Genomic DNA, 16,945 nt, shown 5'->3' with positions numbered 1-16,945 from the left:
TCTACGTTTGCATTAGGAGCTATCCTGGCACAGAAAGATGATGAAAAAAGGGAACATGTGATCACCTACGCGGGCAGGACTCTAAATAGGCATGAGCGAAATTACGGAATTACCGAACTAGAATGCCTTGCAGTTGTCTGGTCGGTAAAATATTTTCACCATTACCTGCATGGTCAACGATTTACAGTTATAACGGACCATGTGGCATTAAGATATCTCATGAATATATCAAACCCGTTGGCAAGTTTGGACGATGGATTATGATTCTTAACGGCTATGATCTAGAAATTATAAACCACCCTGGGCGATTACACTCAAACGTAGATACACTTAGTCGGATTAAACACTAAAAAAGAGTATTTACATTTGAATATTTTTACATCGGACACGCATTATTGACACCACTTTACAGACTACCCATATTGATTTGACGGAATGGATTTATCTATATATTTTTCACTCGTACAATTTTTAACGGACTATTTTATGCCAACATACCTAACTAAAGAGCAGCGGGCTGCCATCAAATGAAAATTGAGATATTTTATCGTATTGAATGATTAACTGTATAAGAAGAATAAAGACAATCCGAACAGACCTATAAAAGTTGTTAAAGAAAGTGAAGTTGAGTCGTCGGGCTGGTAGTGTAGTCACTACGTTCCTCCACCTCGGCCACGGCCTCGCAGTACCTACATCCCCCCTCCGTGGGGCAGGTTTACCTGCCACAGTACCATGGTCTGCCACGGTATTTTTCCACTTATTTTTTTTTCTACATTTTTTCTTATATATAACTTACTATGACAACTATGGCAACTATAGCAGACTACTTAAAAATGGAATAAAAACGCGAATAAAGCCGAAATCAAACAGAATCTCCTGCCATAGTACCTGCCATAGTACGAAAAATCTTATAATAATACTATGGCAGCCTTAGTCAGCCCCTCAGACCCCAACACCCGATTCACGCTATGATTACCCTTTATATACTCACCTAGACCCTCCAAGTATGATTCCCTATGTCCTGAACTATGGCACCCGAACTATGGCACCCGAACTATGACCACTTACCCCCATCAGAAAAAATATATTCGGCAATTGAAGATTAGGTAACTATAAATTAGTACTCGATTTGATAGAACAAAAAATGGCCGCTCAAGTTCCAGCAATCTTTAACCCCAACAACCGTTTCTTCTACGATGACCTTCTTAAAAAATGTGTAGGTACACACATGAAAGAAAGCGTCAATTCAGCAATCTTGGCTTCTGTGGCTTTCATCACCACAAAATCCAGCATGTGGATTAGAAAAAAGAAGGCTTACAATGGAAGCATATACTTCGAGTTCGCCACAGATCTTAAGGGGATTTCTACTAAGCACAAGGTAATTATTCGGTCAGATACCGGAGAAGACAGTGACGTGACCACATCCACCAAATTAAAGGATCTTCTTCTCCAAGCATCAATCGCAAAGATCTGTTATACAGATGTAAACTTCATGCCTTATCCCCCAAATGCGCCAAAGTATAATCCTGAATTCTTCAATCTCTTCCTAGGTTTCAGGGCCCAACCCGCTGAGCGCATCAAACCAAACCTAGTTAATCCAATCATCCGACATGTTCATGAGGTATGGTGTGCAGAGGACAAGCAATTAACTATATACATCCTCAACTGGCTCGCATTTTTAATTCAAAATCCAGACAAAAAACCCGGTACAGCAATTATCATGCGCAGTCCCCCCAGATGTGGTAAGAATATCTTAACCGATTTTATCGGAGAACGTATTCTCGGCCGTGAAAATTTCCTCTCCACTACTCGTCTTGAAGATGTAATGGGAAGGTTCAATGCGGCTGTTCGTGCCAAAAAACTTATCATCCTCAATGAATGCGATATGTCAGGCAAGGAATGGCACGGGGCAAACAACTGACTCAAGAGTTTAATCACCGAGCCTTACATCTCTATTGAGGAAAAGGGGATAGATGTGAAGGTTATTGATGACTTTGCTGGCTACATGATCCTCAGTAATCATGCTATGCCAATCCGCATAGAAATGGGAGATGAAAGATTTGTAGCTCTCAACGTCTCAGCCAAATATAAGGGCAATAGAGAATACTTCAGTTCTCTCGTAAAAGTATTAGAAAATCCGGATACAGCCAGTTCCTTCATGTCCTATCTACTTAGCCGAGACTTAACTGGCTTCAATCCCCGATCTATTCCTGATACTCAAATGAAACGGGAGTTAATTGAAGCAAGTATCCCGAATCCCCAGCGTTTTATACAATATTACCTTGAAATGATGTGGCCCGACAATTGCGACACACTTGAAATCCCGTGTACAAATTTCTATAGCACTTACCAGAATTGGTGCAGTGAGAAGGGTGAAAACAAAACACTAAGTGACAATAAATTCGGTATGGAGATTAAACAATTCACCCCTAAAATGCGTGTAAGCCGCTCAGGTACCCGAATAAACTATTACATATTAGATAAAGCAAAAATCGTGGAGAATTTTAGTAAAGTAATCCAAGATGTACAAGATGTACAGGAAGCACCAGTAGAGGGAGTAAAGTTAGTTGCCGAGAAACCCGCTGAGGAAAAACCCGCTGAGGAAAAACCCGCTGAGAAAAAACCCGAACCCGCCGAGGAAAAATCCGCACCTGTAATTCGCAAGACTCCTCCACCGCTTCCACCCAAGCCTGACCACTTAAAAGAACGTCAACAAGAGTTAAGGGAAGAACAACCGGATCCCGATGAAGATACTAATGAGTCAGACACTGATGAACCTATAGATAACTTCTCAGACTGTTATCTATCTGACGAGAAACCTGACCAAGAAGAACCCACCCCTGAACCAGATGATGACTACGACGTCTTAGACAACTTGTTATCAGACTCGGATACTACAACTGTGGACCCAACTCCTGAACAACAACCCGAATCTCCCGCAGAATCTTCTGCATCTGTCACTAAGCCTGACCCAGAACCGGCTCCTGAAGAGCAATTTATCCCAGAACCCGACACAGAACCAGAAGTTGACCGGGATCCTGAACCAAAGGAAGGCACTCGAGCGCATTGGGCTTGGCATGAAAGACACCGATGGGATCGCAAACCGTGGGTTAAAAATTCAAAAGACCAGGCCTTCGATGATCTCTACAATACAAGTAAGGAATTATGGGCTAAGTACCAAGACGCATCAGACGAATATGACTGGGAAATACTCGCGTTTGAAATAGAGGAATGTCCCACAACGCGTATTGAGGACGAGTACCAGTACTACCTTATAGAGGTAGTAGACCGCTTCAAGGACTGGATCGAATATAATGGATACTTACCTAAAATACCTAGCCGTAAAGAACTCGCAGATTTAATAAGAATATACAAGGATAATCGTGATGCCGAGATTATTCCCACCCCTCTGGTTATGAAACTATGAGGGCAGATAAGGGTAAAGCGCGAGAGATCCCCGAGGAACGTCCAAAAACTGATATGGAACGTGAATGGGAAGCTGCCAATGGACTCATCGATGACTGGGATGAAGAGGATCTTGATTGTGTATGCAGCAAGATTGACTCCTTTTAATAAGATAAGCACTTCTTAGTTATCTTATATTTTTTGTATAAAAAACCTATATTACAACTGAACACAATTCATAAATACATCAAATGGTTTATTCAGAGATTGTCCGTGCTTTACCTACAAGACCGGATATCAAAGAATTACAGTATTCAGGCGCAAGATTTTCCAGAGGAGCAATAGCAAAACTTGGACAGCGACTCCAATCCCGGTATCCGACACATAAATTTCAGATCCTGCTCCCCTATGAAAACTGGAAACCCGGTGGATGGACATCAGGAAACCAACCAGCTAGCCTTTTCTCACTCTTGGATCACTACGACGAAGCACAACTACCGGATGACGCAGACCCTGATTATTTTGAACGATTCATAATTTATGTGAGAGATGCCCCACCGGTTGCAGGAGGTTGCAACGGGGAGCTAAATGATTGCCTGTATGAATGCCTGAAATATATCTACGGCACATTCTCTAAAATGCCAAAGTCAATCGAAAAGCCCGAGTATATCAAAAAGGCATTAGGTCTCAATCGTGATGCTTCCATCCCAGTTTCATGCATGGACAAGGTTGAACAACTCGCAGGAAGTCTTGCAATTAATATTGTGGGGGACATTACCCGAATCTCTAAGAGTAAGTCCGATAGACGTGCGACTCTCATCCTGTCAGAAGGCCATTACTCCCTCGCGTTAAATCCCGGAAGACTCCACTCCAGTAAATTAGATAAAAAGCGTAATTTACCCATTGTATACCATGAAGATGGGACCAATAATGTAGTCACAATATACAACGGCAAAACGGTTAAGTCTTGCACAATTGGGCAGTTTCAAAAAAATAAGAATTCCAAGAGTTCTTTCATCCCCGTCGAGAAAAACCGTAAGACTGGGGTATATGAAACTCTCGAAGAAGCATATCAGAGAATCCACGAAGAGCGGAATTCCTTTCTACAGGAGACAAAGAAGTTCGGTTTAGGAATCGACTTATCATACCATAACTGGTCTTACAAAAGAACGGCTCTCTGGTTATTCGAACGATTAAGTGTAGGGATTCCAGCCAATGATCCTCTTGACCCGATAGAAGCAGAGTGGTTAAGTGATGCAATGATGGGAGGATTAATCTGGGCAGATAACGAGTGGAAGGGCTATGGAAGACAGTACGATGCAACAAGTTTATACCCGAGTATTCAACAATCGAATGCAAACTTTCCAATCAGACGGGGTAAATTCCAGACACTTAATGACTTTGTTGACCACAGGGTTATGCCTTGTATGGATTATTCCGTGCCAAGGTAAGTGGGAATAATATTCTCTTCCGACAGAATAAAAGGGGAATCTATACATTCATTGACTTACAACGAGCAAAAAAACTTGGTCTCAATATACAGTTAATACAGGATGGGAAGCCAAATGCATTGATATATGATAGAGAAGCGAGAATCCCTGGAACTGTAATATTCGGTGAGTATGTACACTTCCTCTTCAAAATTAAAAACCAGGGTGGCGTAGCTGGCCGCGTGGCAAAGCGAGTCCTCAACACATTATGGGAAGCATTATGCCAGAGGAAGCGTAATTACAAAACACTCACCGCAGATCAAACAGACCCGTTTACATTTCCAGAGGGCCATACACTCGACTCTATCATACCAGTAGAATCTGACCAGTGGCGATTCCAGTTCACAAACCCAGGTAATCCCTTCAAAGGTGAGTATCCCAGGATCGCCCCATTCTTATTAGCACGTGGTCGCAAAATTACATCTGAGGCAATTCAACCATACAAGGATAAAGTACGACGTATCCATACGGATGGATTTATTTTAGAAGAGCAGCCAGATAGTCCCGCGCTTTTCACTTGTTCAGAGAATGCAGATACGACTCTAAAGACTTTCAAGTTTGAAACCGCGGGATACTGCCATGTGAAAAATGCGAACAAGGTTATCTGGACATGATTGCTAAGAACTGGTAGGTTTATTTTTTACTGACATATTGTGATGGCATAATTGAATAAACCTATGGGATATGTAATCTTACGAGATACCCAAATGCAAAACACCGACGGATTATGTAGACAAGACGACGAAAGTTTCCACGCGTGGGCTAAGCGCATTCAGAATGCTGTGCAATATTATGAGACTTGTAGTAGAATAGGTTTTCATAGGCGGCTACCTTATCCAAGGTCTCGTCAAGCTGTATATACTTATATTGTGCACATTAGGAGAATAGTATCACGACTACCAAATAGGTGGTACTGTACCTACTGTAAATCTTTTATTGATCGTGGATGGGGAGCTGACGCTTTCATGGATCAAGCGGTGCGACTACATTTATATAGTTGCCCAAAGCATTTTAATTTCGACTATTATACTCATCATGCTGAAATGATCCAGAATGCCTTTAGGAGATATATAGAAAGAAGGAACAATAAAGCGGCTAGGATAATCCAGAAAGTCGCTATCCCCTGGTTATATAGACCAGGCTCTCCATTGATGCAAAAGGCCGAGCGACGCTTCTACTGTCTTGCAGTATCCCAAGTGTAAACCCCGAGGTTCATATTTATTTTTTCTCATTCGAATGAACAGGTAACTGAAGATTTATATTTTTTACAAAGTACAAAGAATCATGTCAACATATACCGAATTCGCAAGCATTGTTAACAGCACTGACAGCACTAGTGAGGAGGTTATTTACGAGGCATCGCGCATTCAGCCTAATGTTGTCTCTGACGAAACTGTCCCCAAGATTATCCGCGCATTAAAAGATACTATAGTAATCGCATTAGTATCTGGGTTTAGCAAAACCAGTTACCTCGTCCAGGACCACGTGAAGTATATCAAGCGAATCCAAACGGCAAATTCTTCTGTATCATATGTGAAGTTCGTGGCCAGAAAACTCTTCCCAGATAATGCGGCATATACTGCTAAAATAGCAAAAATCCGCGAATCATACAAGAATAAACAAGCTCTCCTAGATAAGCTTGAGGCCCTCTTCGAATTGTATTATAATGCGACTAAGGACTCATCAACCGGTCCCCCAAAGCGAGCTATTACTAAAAACGAGGCTGAGAAAACCTTAACAGAACTTCTTGCATAAGCGGCTCCTGTGGTCCTACGATTCTGTACGAATTTAGTCTATATTTTTTATCCATGTGTAATAGGCATACAGTAATTGAAGATAGCTATAGTATAAGTAACATAACATCATGTTAGACCGATTACCAGTAGAAATAGTCGAACGCATTGTCGCAAAGATCCCGGATACTGACCTTATTGCAGCGAGTAAGGTAGATAGAGTGTGGTGGCAGGAAGTTCGTCGAGAGGCATATAAGAGGTGGAAAAATTATGCCACTACGATCGGGTATGTCCGAGCTCTTGGAAAGCCATTCGAAAAAGGAAATGTTGACTGGATAACATTTGAAGATGTAAACGACTTCTATAAAAGATGGATAGACCGCCTCACCGAGGATCAGCTTTATATTATGGAGAAAATGCTTAGGAATGGGATGGTCGTGGACCCCCAAGAGAGGGAAACCATAGAGCATGCATTAAGTGAACATAGATGGGGAGGCGATCCTTGGGGAGTGGTATGAATGGACTCAACAGGAGTAAGCATTTTGTACTTGACTTTCGTAGGAATTACCCTGCAGAGTCATATTTTTTAGATCCGGCCGGCATTACCGCGTAATCCCGAATTACCGAAAAAGGAAATTTATGTTACACAAGGTTCCAAACGCATTTTTACCAAAATCGATTTTTTGTGAAACGGGTATCGCCCAAAAAGGAAATGATCTACGTACCGCATGAAATCACGTGACACTCTACACATTTGTTCAGGGTATCACGTGACATGAACTCCGTTCACATTTTCTGTAATATAATCCATAGTTTTTCCATGAATGCTTTTTAGGCCAATAATCCAATAACTTATTCATCAGGTATCCTCGTGTTTTGCGACAAGGACTGATGACCATGTAACCTCATCATCAGGCATCCTCGCATTTTTTGACAAGGACTGATACTGATGATAGATCTCTTACCGCCGATCTATTAACCAAAAATTTTCGGAAAGAAAATTTTATATCTTCGTACTAATAACTCTTATATTTTACCCAACTCATACCTTCTAACATGTCTAGAAACCTTGCTAGAAGAGGTGGCGGCAGCTATAACCCTAACAGTAATAAGGCTGCTCGTCAAGAAAAGAAAAATAATAAAAAACAACTCTCTGACAACTCTGGTTCCGATAGTGATAACACTTCCCAAAAACGTTCCCGTATTATTACAAAAGACTCTATGGATGAAGACTATGAAGATTTCGTTGCCGACGCGCCGGCTGACAGTGGTTTAGTTGGTTCAACTTCGACCGCTATTCCTCAACAAAATAATTCCCGCAGCACCGCCCAAGAAAATACTCAAGCTTCTACCCCGAATAATTCTGCTGCGCCTACTGCGCCTGGCCAAGACGCGTCCTCTGGAACTAACGCGTCTATTCATGCACCTCGAAACAAAAAAAATAACTTATCCCCTAACGCGTCCCTTAATATGGACGTAAATGATGGCACATCGCCCGATCAGGCTGTCGATCCCTCCCCTACCATTACCATTAATCGTCAAGATTTCCTGGCTGTGGCTGCGCCCAACTCCGCTCCCCAAACTCTAGAGAAATTTAAAACTAATAAGGCAATCATTGATGCCGTTAACAATTTGTTTTTAGAAACATATGAATCATATACCGGTCGGGCTCGTATGACTGGTTCAGGGGATGCTAAACGTCTCATCATTCACTTCCATACCGCGGAGGCTCGAGACTTGTGTATTGGTTCCATACACTCCGATTTTCCGGACCTTCAATTCCACCTGTATGATCCCAAACAGCTCTGGTCCGATGATGACCTCCGTGCAATTCAAGTCACGGATATCCCGTTTTTCATTACTAAACCCCAACTACAATCCTATTTCAAGAAATTTGGCAACCTGCTATCCCTTCATCTCTATTCAAGGAAAGGTGCCAAAATGCAACAAGCCCGCATCATTTATGATCATGCCGATGCCATCGCCCGTTTTACCACCCAATGGGCAGTTTATTGTTTTTCCACCTGTTTGCGCGTTACTCCCTGTCACTATTCAGTGGAACAAAAAGCTGCTCGTCGTGAATTTGTTGCTGTCCTCTCTGGACTCCCTGCTAACACTCAAGATATCCATCTCGCTCCGTTAGTTAAAGAACATGGAGCTAAAGCTATTAACATTCCTCTTTCCCTAAATTCATATAAACCTAAGCCTTGGGCTTATGTTACCTTCAACTCACAAGAAACAATGGACGCCGCTATGGAACAAACAATTGGATTCCAAGGTCGTACTCTTCGATGGGGTACTTCCAATGATTCAAAAGCTCTCTGCCACAGATGTGGTAAGCTCGGTTGTGCTCCTACCTCCTGCCCGCTCAATCAACGCCACGGACGCTCACGTACACGCGACCCTGTTGCCGCCCTTAAAGAACGCTTCAACATTGGCCAAAGACCTGCTCAACAAAGAGCTCCGCGTAATAATTCTCGGTCTCGCTCTCGCTCTAAATCCCGAGATCATTCTGCCTCTGCTCAACGTCCGAATTCAAACTCTAACCGCTCTAATAATAATAATAATAGCTCTAACAATACTAAACCCTCCTCCTCTGGTCCAGTTAACTCCTCCTCAACTGCTCATGGACGCACGCCTTCCAATAATCGAAAAGGCAAAGATAGATCTGTTTCTTTTTCGTCCAATGCTCGTGCTCCACTCCTGGATCCGAATTCTCCTAATGCTCTTGAGGCTGCCCTTAAGATTCTTAATGTTTTAAAGAATCTTCAACAAGATGTTGCTCGTGTGGAATCCCGCATTTCAAATCTTGAACTTAACAATCAACGGCTATCTGCTATTGAAGCCCATTTAGGCATCAACCCTCCCTCCGCTCCTGTTGTCAATTCTGATCCTGATCGGATGGAAGAAGACCCTCCTGAAACTACTGGTACCTTAATCCCACATCCTAATGCTCCCTTATCTTCTGGTGCAAAGAAATCCTCTTCTCCTAAATCTACGCTCAAAAATGTTCCGCACTCTGCTTCCACTTCCACTCCCAACCCCTCCCCGCAAGAAGAATTGAACTCAGTTATTCAAGATCAAAAAGCGATTAAAGATACCTTACAATCGCTCACTGGTTCCATCCAAGGTTTTATTGCTTCTCTTGGTGGTTCTCCCTTCGATCGAGCTTCTGCTCCTTCGCAATAACCGATTTCTCACCTCCTTTCCCCGTACTCTATTATCATTGTGTTCTAATGATTGACAATTTTAATTATGATACGTTTGTTCGGAACCCTCCCAACCCTGTAGATATTTATAATTTTTCAGAACATGAATCTTTATTTACCACCTTAAATTCTTCTCCTATCCCCAATTCCTTTAATATTTCATCCTTTAATATTAACGGCCTTCGACATAATAGTCAAGTTAAAATTGAACAAATTTCAAACTTTTTCAACCTTAAACATATTTCCCTTGGTGGTATCGTAGATACCCATTTATCCCCCAAACAAATTCATTTTTTATCTAAATGCCTTCCTAATTATACTGTCTTTTCCTCTGACATAGATAAAACTAAACAAGTCAAATCTACTGGTGGCGTTTCCCTTTTTATTGAAAAATCTCTTGCTTCTCATGTACAAGACTTTGTTTCACATTCCTCACGTATTTTATCTGTTGACCTTTATTTTAAAGGCAACATTAAATTGCGTATTTTTGTTATATATATCCCTCCTATTTCCGATTCTAAATTACGATCTGAAACTATTGATCTCCTTTTACAATTACTAGTGCAAACTAAACAACAAAATTTTTATCACGCCATTTGTGGCGATTTTAATATGCATTTAGATACTTATTACCCTATTTATTTTAACCGCCCTTCTGTTGCTTCTCAACGGTCTTATCGTTTGTTGCATCATCTTTTATCTCATGGTTATGAAGAAACCATTCCTGTTAATGCTTCTGATTCCCTAGGCACCTTCCACCGTGATGACCAGATTACTCGCATAGACTATGTTTGGTCCTGCCCGATGCTTAAAAGCTTTGCTCTCACTTCCTACATATTCGACGCCCATGATACCTGCTCTTCTGATCACAATCCTGTCATCACGTATTTTGATAATTCACTCTTGGCTGCGTCTATCAAGGTTGCTCGTGCTAAACAACTTCAACGTCGAACTCGCCGCATTTTCAAATTTGATTCAGTCACTGCTCAACAATGGGAATCTTTTTCCACTCACACTGACTCTCTTTGCGACGTTCTTCCTTCTACTTTTTCAACATGGCACATCAATCAACAATGTGAATATTTACATTCCCGTATCGTGAAAGCTGCTAATGCTTTTCTTCCATCTGTCACGGTCGGTAATCAACACACACCTACGGTGCCTAAAGATTTGGAAGCTTTAACTCAACATTATCGTTTCCTCAGCCGTCTTTTGCATTCGATACGCTTATTGCGCAAATATCCTTCCACATATTTTAATAGATATGAACATGTTTGGTCCATACATTTCATTCGACTTAAGAAAATTCTTCATCTTTATAAGAAGGTTATTCCCTCCCCCCCTGTTTTACCTACTTCTTTAACCACATGTAGGCAAGACGGTTTTATTTCTTTATTAGAATCCTTAAAGACTATTTCCAGTGCCCTTTATGGCCTCCTCCTTCTCAAAGAAAAAGATTTTCAAGATTCTTCCATTCGTGCTAAAGTGGATGATAGGGACAACAATTTTGAATCTGATATTTCCTCATTCATTAATTCGGCTCTCTCAAAGACTCGACGTCATATCACATTGGATCGAGTCTTTATCGACCACCCTACACAACCTAAACTTCTAACGGACCTGCATGATATTGATGACGCTGTTATCAACCACTTCCAGAATTCCGTACCTATTAAATCATCTCCTCCTGATAACATTTCAGCTCTTCCTGAAAAATGGTCTTCTGCTTATCGCCCTATGGATGATGTGAATTCTTCTATTTATGATTCTTTGTTGGATCCTCCTACTCTTGAAGAATGGTTGTCTACGGTCTCTTCTATGCCTAACGACAAAGCTCCTGGTCCTTCTATGATTACTTATGAGATGCTTAAGCATCTGGGTTCCAGCGCTTCAGCTTTGGTCTTAATCCTGGTCCAGTCATGCTTCCATACTGCAGATATTCCTGATTTATGGCGTCAAGCTATGGTTTTCCCTATCCCTAAACCTCACGAATGGAAATGTCAACTTAAGAATACAAGACCTATTACTTTACTTGAAGTAATTAGGAAATCTTTGGTCAAACTCTTCTATAATCGTCTCGCTTCCATTTTGGCTTCGAATGATGTTCTCAAAGGAGGAAACTTCGCCGGTCTCCCTGGTGGTTCTTGTCGTGACCCTATTGTCGTCCTGGAATCTATTATCCATGACGCTCATGTCAACAAATTGCCGCTTTGGATCCTTTCACAAGATATTTCGAAAGCTTTCGACTCGGTTGATCTCAAGATGTTGCGTTTTGCTTTAGAACGCATTAAACTTCCTGCTTCTGCTACCAAGTTTATTTTATCCCTTTTTATGAAACGCTCTAATCGCGTTTTTACTGCTCATGGAACTACACCTTCTTACCGCGTTCGTATTGGTATAGATCAAGGCGAAGTTATCTCTCCTTTACTCTGGGTTATATATATAGACCCTTTATTGACTGTTCTTAAGAATGAAATGATGGATCCATATATACTTCATGCTCCTTCTTTATCTAATCCCTTGGCTGCGATAAGTCCCGATGGATTACGCATCAACAACTTGGTCTTTATGGACGATTCCACTTTAATTTCGTCATCTAAATCTGGAATGGAATCGATGCTTTCTATTACAGAAGAATTTTATCAGATCAATAATACTTCCGCTAATCACAACAAATATGTTTTAATTACTAATTCGTTGCCTCCCACTTCAGCTCCTTCGCCTTCTCCAGTCGTGTTTGACTTGCAATTATCTGGACTGAACAAAGTTCCTTCCATTTCTATTGTGCCTATTTCCATGAATAGTTCTTTCCGCTTCCTGGGCGTCTGGTTCAATGTCGCTGGATCTCGTGATTTTGTCAGAAAGCAAGTTGCTCGAGAATGTAACTCTTTCGCTGCTACCGTTCGCCCTGCTAAATTATCTGCTAAGCAAGTAGTTTATTTACACAACACTGTCCTTATCCCGAAATTGGAATATCGCATGCAAGTCACACACCTCTCTGAATCTGAATGTGCGTCGGCAACCAGCAGTATCCGTTCCTTGGTTAAACATAAGGCCAATTTTTCACGTGTACTTCCAGATTCTATTTTGTTTTTATCTCAAGGCTTGGGATTGATTAATTTATTTTTTCACCAATCACAAACACATTTAACTAATTTGTTTTTATTAGCTAATTCTTCTTCTTTTTTTATGAAAAATTTATTTTTATATAGATTACGTTTAATTCAATTTTCTTTTTTGATTCCCATTTCTCCATTGTTAGTTACAGATTGGACTTTATGGTCTAAACTTTTCGCTTTTAAACAGGATTATATCGCTTGCATTATTGCTCTCCTGACCACCACTCCTTTCAAGTTGTCACGTTCTCGATTTTCAACCTCGTCTGACCTCACCATACCTGATGGTCACACGCCTTTATTTGAAGTGATGACTCCAAAAATTTTTATATCTTACTTCCGACGTCTAAGAAGTTTGCAACTCTATTACCTATCTCAATTCATCACGCCTCAAGGAACCCATATGATCACTTGGAATGTTTATTTATCCAATCTATCAAGTAGGAAAGGTCATCGTATCCTCCCGCATAAATGGTTTAATAATATTCACCAATGCGTCACTGTTCCAAACTCCAATTCACTGCTCTTGGATCAATTCTCTTCCGATGCTACTCCTTCAAATATTGACTTGGCTCCAGCCTTTGGTTCCTCTCGCAAATCCATGAAATGGATCGTGACTTTGGATGAAGATGGCTCTCCTCTTTTTGGAAAACAACTTAGCAAACAACAATATTCCTGCAAAATTGTCCATTGGACCTCTGATTGTGTGATTCGACCTAATGATGTTATCACGCTTACTCCTTGTCCCGGTTGTTCTAAACATGTACCAGTTACCCATAATAAATGCAATCCAACAGATGTTACTCCTTTATGTATCATCCCAAAACTTTCTCCTCTTAGATCTTTACTTCTCCCAACAACGCAGGAGCGTATTAGACATGACACCACCACTATTACTTCTCCTTTTACTTGGGCGGACCTTGACGAGACTGTAAGATCCTATTACGGTCGTTTGGACATTCTACCTAATTTTTTACAAGAAGATGTTATTACTCTCCCTTCTCCTTCTCCTCCTCCCTCTTTGGGATCGGCTGCCCCTCTTGCTTTTGCTGCCTCACCGTTAGCGACTCCTCCTGATAACCATTATTGTTTTTATACCGATGGTTCTTTAATTAACCTTGGCACTCCTGATGTTTCTATGGGTTGGTCTTGGGTTCAAGTCCTCGATGGCGCTGGTTTTTTCCAATCTATCGCTACTCACGCTCATGGAATTATTCACAATTGGCCTTCTTCTACAAGAGCTGAAATCGCCGCTATACATGCTGCTCTTACAGTTACTCCTCCCTCTTCAACGGTCACTATTCATACTGATTCTCAATCTGCCATAGATGGTCTTCGTCTATGTGCTACCTTTTCCTATTCCAATAGCAGGCTTTATTACAAGACCACCAATTTTGAACTCTGGGCTATTATTGAACGTCTCATTTCCTCCAAATCTTTATCCGTCACAGCTGTTAAAGTGAAAGGTCACTCTGGTAATTTTTATAATGACTACGCGGACTCTTTGGCCAATTCTGCGCATACTTCTTCATCAGCAATTCTTCTTTCCGATCTGGATCAAGTTTCTCCCCACGATTTTATATTAAACTATGATGATATTTTATGCGAATCCAACCCTCGACGCCTATTCAAGCAATATTCGCAGATGTTGTGGATGCATAGATTAACGCGTTTATCGCATTTCAATTTTACTTTTACTTTATTTTCTGTTTCAGATTTCGTGATTGACTGGGATCTTACTTGGTTTTCGCTAAATTCTGAACCTCAGCATGATGCTTCCTTTACTCGTGCTCATGCTTCCTCTCATCGCACCTTCAAATTCAAACTCTTTTTGGAAGAATTGCCTACCTTGGAACATCTTAAAAGAATTCGCCCGGACTTGTACATCGACATTTTATTGTGTCGTTCATGCCTCGACTCCAAGGAAGATTTCATACACTTGTTTATGTGTAAATGTAGACGAATCGCTATGGAACAGATTCTTCTCTCCTACCAACATCATTTTATCAACAAACTTCAAGAAGCTGGTGATCTCGTTAAGAAAGATCCCTCTTTAATTATTAACAAATTTAAATCTCTTCCTTGTTGGTCCTTTTCTTCTTCAAATTGGACCTCATATAGCCTTGTCCGTGGCTGCCTTCCGAAATCCTTTGTCGAATTTTTTGAAGAACTTTCTATTCCACGTAATTCTGCGATGAAGGTTATCTCTGCTATCCACAATCACTTTATCCAAAAGATCAGAAAACGAATTTGGCTACCGCGCTCCTATGATAAATCTAAATGGGAAGACGCGATGAATATTACTCATAAACTCAAACTTTCTCGGCCTTCTAATTTGCCAAAGTCCACGTACTTACCCTTCTCAACTTTACCTCCTCCGACCCTTTCCGATACCGCATGTGACTCCGATGTTGATTATTTAAAGAACTCGATGAAATATGGTTTGCCTTGGTTTAATCACTATTCGGGTTTTATAGGTCGTCTAACGGTGCAACTTACTAACAGCTTTAGCAGGATGGTGTGTCGATTTTAATAATGGGCGCATTGTTCGTTGGTTTGTTTGCATAGTTGCTTCTTCTTAGGTTGGAATATATCTAGGCGGGGGATCAGGATAGTTTTAGTGTTATGCGATTTTTTCCTTTTTGAATTAATTTTATAGCTTTATTACTGTTTTGGAGACTATATAGTTTTGTTTTTAGTTAATTTTATTTTTCTTTTTTGTACTTTGAAAATTTTATTTTATTTTTGTAAGTTCGTTAAATAAATTTAATAAAGATAAAGGCTACTATGCCATATTTACCTTGACAAGGACTGATGACGATGTCACTTGGTTATTGTAAATTGAAGATAACAATTAGGTATGTACAGAAAAAAGACATGTCATACCCTTATATAACTAATCCTATAACCGGACGTCCAATCCGTGTTGGTGGAGATACCTTTAATCGAATAGTTATGGAATCCCATGATTATATCGATGGAAGGCTTGTCCGTAGACAAACCATACCGCCTCCACCCCAGGAACAACCTGTATATTTAAATACAGATACAGGACGCTATATTCAACACGGTACTAGAACGTATCATAGACTGGTTGAGAGTGACTACGAGGTAGTTGAGGACTACTACCTTGTTCATTCTGAAGAGGAGGAGCTTATAGAGGAAATCATCAATGAAACGCGCTATAATGAGGAAAATCTTGATGGCCAGCGGTTAACTTTTAATGATATACAACAAATCAGGGCCGCTATTCAGGCTGACCAAGATGAATATGATGATTTTATCTTACAGCAAGATACGACTAACAGGACACCTTCCTCTGGTCCTTCCGGTCGTCCACGAACTTTGGAGGACCATGCCCCGAGACTTGCAGAGCTTAATATTGAGTTGTGTAGGGAATGTCTCATGCCTGTGAGCCCAAGTGACTTAACGGACAAGTTGTGCAAGGACTGCGCTTCCTAATGGTCAGTCCTCTGGTCCTCTGGTCCTCCGGTCTTTCCAACGGTCGATCCCTTAATGCCAGTTATTTTTTTTTATACAAATGACAGGTATTTAAAGATAACAATATATAAAAAAGATTGTGAAGGATACTAAGTGAGCGAATAATCAAAGAAAGATAGCCATGTCAACATCAATCGTAATAAACCAGTGTCAGAACTGTGGAGTAGGACCCAGAAATATATATATAGGGGTCAGGTGGCGAAAAAATTTTTTACTATGAGCTGTACGCAGAGACTTTTTATATGAGTAGTACGCATAATTGACACCTGATATTGAAAATCCTGCAAAAATACGCAAATAAAATTTCAGACATTAAGTTATTAATTATTTTATCATGGCTTCTATATTATAAATACTAATGTGAAAAATAGAATTTACCATTTTTTTAATAATATTTTCTAAAATTTCACTTTTTAACCCTTAGAAATTTCTTACAATTCGGTTAATTAAATAAGTACGTACAGCAAATATATTATATATATAAGATTAGC

At 40.5% G+C, this 16,945-nt stretch overlaps 6 protein-coding genes across 6 annotated transcripts; all 6 read left to right on the top strand.

Moving 5' to 3' along the window:
• Positions 1–1,144: 1,144 nt before the first annotated feature.
• OCT59_026099 (uncharacterized protein) lies at positions 1,145–1,921 on the top strand (the record flags this gene model as incomplete). The annotated part of the gene is made up of 1 exon (XM_066142948.1): positions 1,145–1,921. The coding sequence occupies one exon, from the start codon at positions 1,145–1,147 to the stop codon at positions 1,919–1,921; it is 777 nt and encodes a 258-aa protein (XP_065992517.1).
• A 123-nt stretch (positions 1,922–2,044) lies between these two features.
• On the top strand, positions 2,045–3,427 carry OCT59_026098 (uncharacterized protein; the record flags this gene model as incomplete). Its single annotated transcript, XM_066142947.1, has 1 exon — positions 2,045–3,427. The coding sequence occupies one exon, from the start codon at positions 2,045–2,047 to the stop codon at positions 3,425–3,427; it is 1,383 nt and encodes a 460-aa protein (XP_065992516.1).
• A 229-nt stretch (positions 3,428–3,656) lies between these two features.
• On the top strand, positions 3,657–5,509 carry OCT59_026097 (uncharacterized protein; the record flags this gene model as incomplete). The annotated part of the gene is made up of 2 exons (XM_066142946.1): positions 3,657–4,852; positions 4,990–5,509. 2 exons carry the CDS (start codon positions 3,657–3,659, stop codon positions 5,507–5,509), a joined length of 1,716 nt encoding a protein of 571 aa, XP_065992515.1.
• A 93-nt stretch (positions 5,510–5,602) lies between these two features.
• OCT59_026096 (uncharacterized protein) lies at positions 5,603–6,097 on the top strand (the record flags this gene model as incomplete). Its single annotated transcript, XM_066142945.1, has 1 exon — positions 5,603–6,097. The coding sequence occupies one exon, from the start codon at positions 5,603–5,605 to the stop codon at positions 6,095–6,097; it is 495 nt and encodes a 164-aa protein (XP_065992514.1).
• An 82-nt stretch (positions 6,098–6,179) lies between these two features.
• Positions 6,180–6,650, top strand: OCT59_026095 (uncharacterized protein; the record flags this gene model as incomplete). The annotated part of the gene is made up of 1 exon (XM_066142944.1): positions 6,180–6,650. The coding sequence occupies one exon, from the start codon at positions 6,180–6,182 to the stop codon at positions 6,648–6,650; it is 471 nt and encodes a 156-aa protein (XP_065992513.1).
• A 109-nt stretch (positions 6,651–6,759) lies between these two features.
• OCT59_026094 (uncharacterized protein) lies at positions 6,760–7,146 on the top strand (the record flags this gene model as incomplete). The annotated part of the gene is made up of 1 exon (XM_066142943.1): positions 6,760–7,146. One exon carries the CDS (start codon positions 6,760–6,762, stop codon positions 7,144–7,146), a length of 387 nt encoding a protein of 128 aa, XP_065992512.1.
• Positions 7,147–16,945: the final 9,799 nt, after the last annotated feature.

Source organism: Rhizophagus irregularis, chromosome 6 (genome assembly GCF_026210795.1).
Source record: "Rhizophagus irregularis chromosome 6, complete sequence".
Lineage (NCBI taxonomy): Eukaryota > Fungi > Glomeromycota > Glomeromycetes > Glomerales > Glomeraceae > Rhizophagus > Rhizophagus irregularis.
This window is presented reverse-complemented; position numbering and strand designations above follow the sequence as displayed.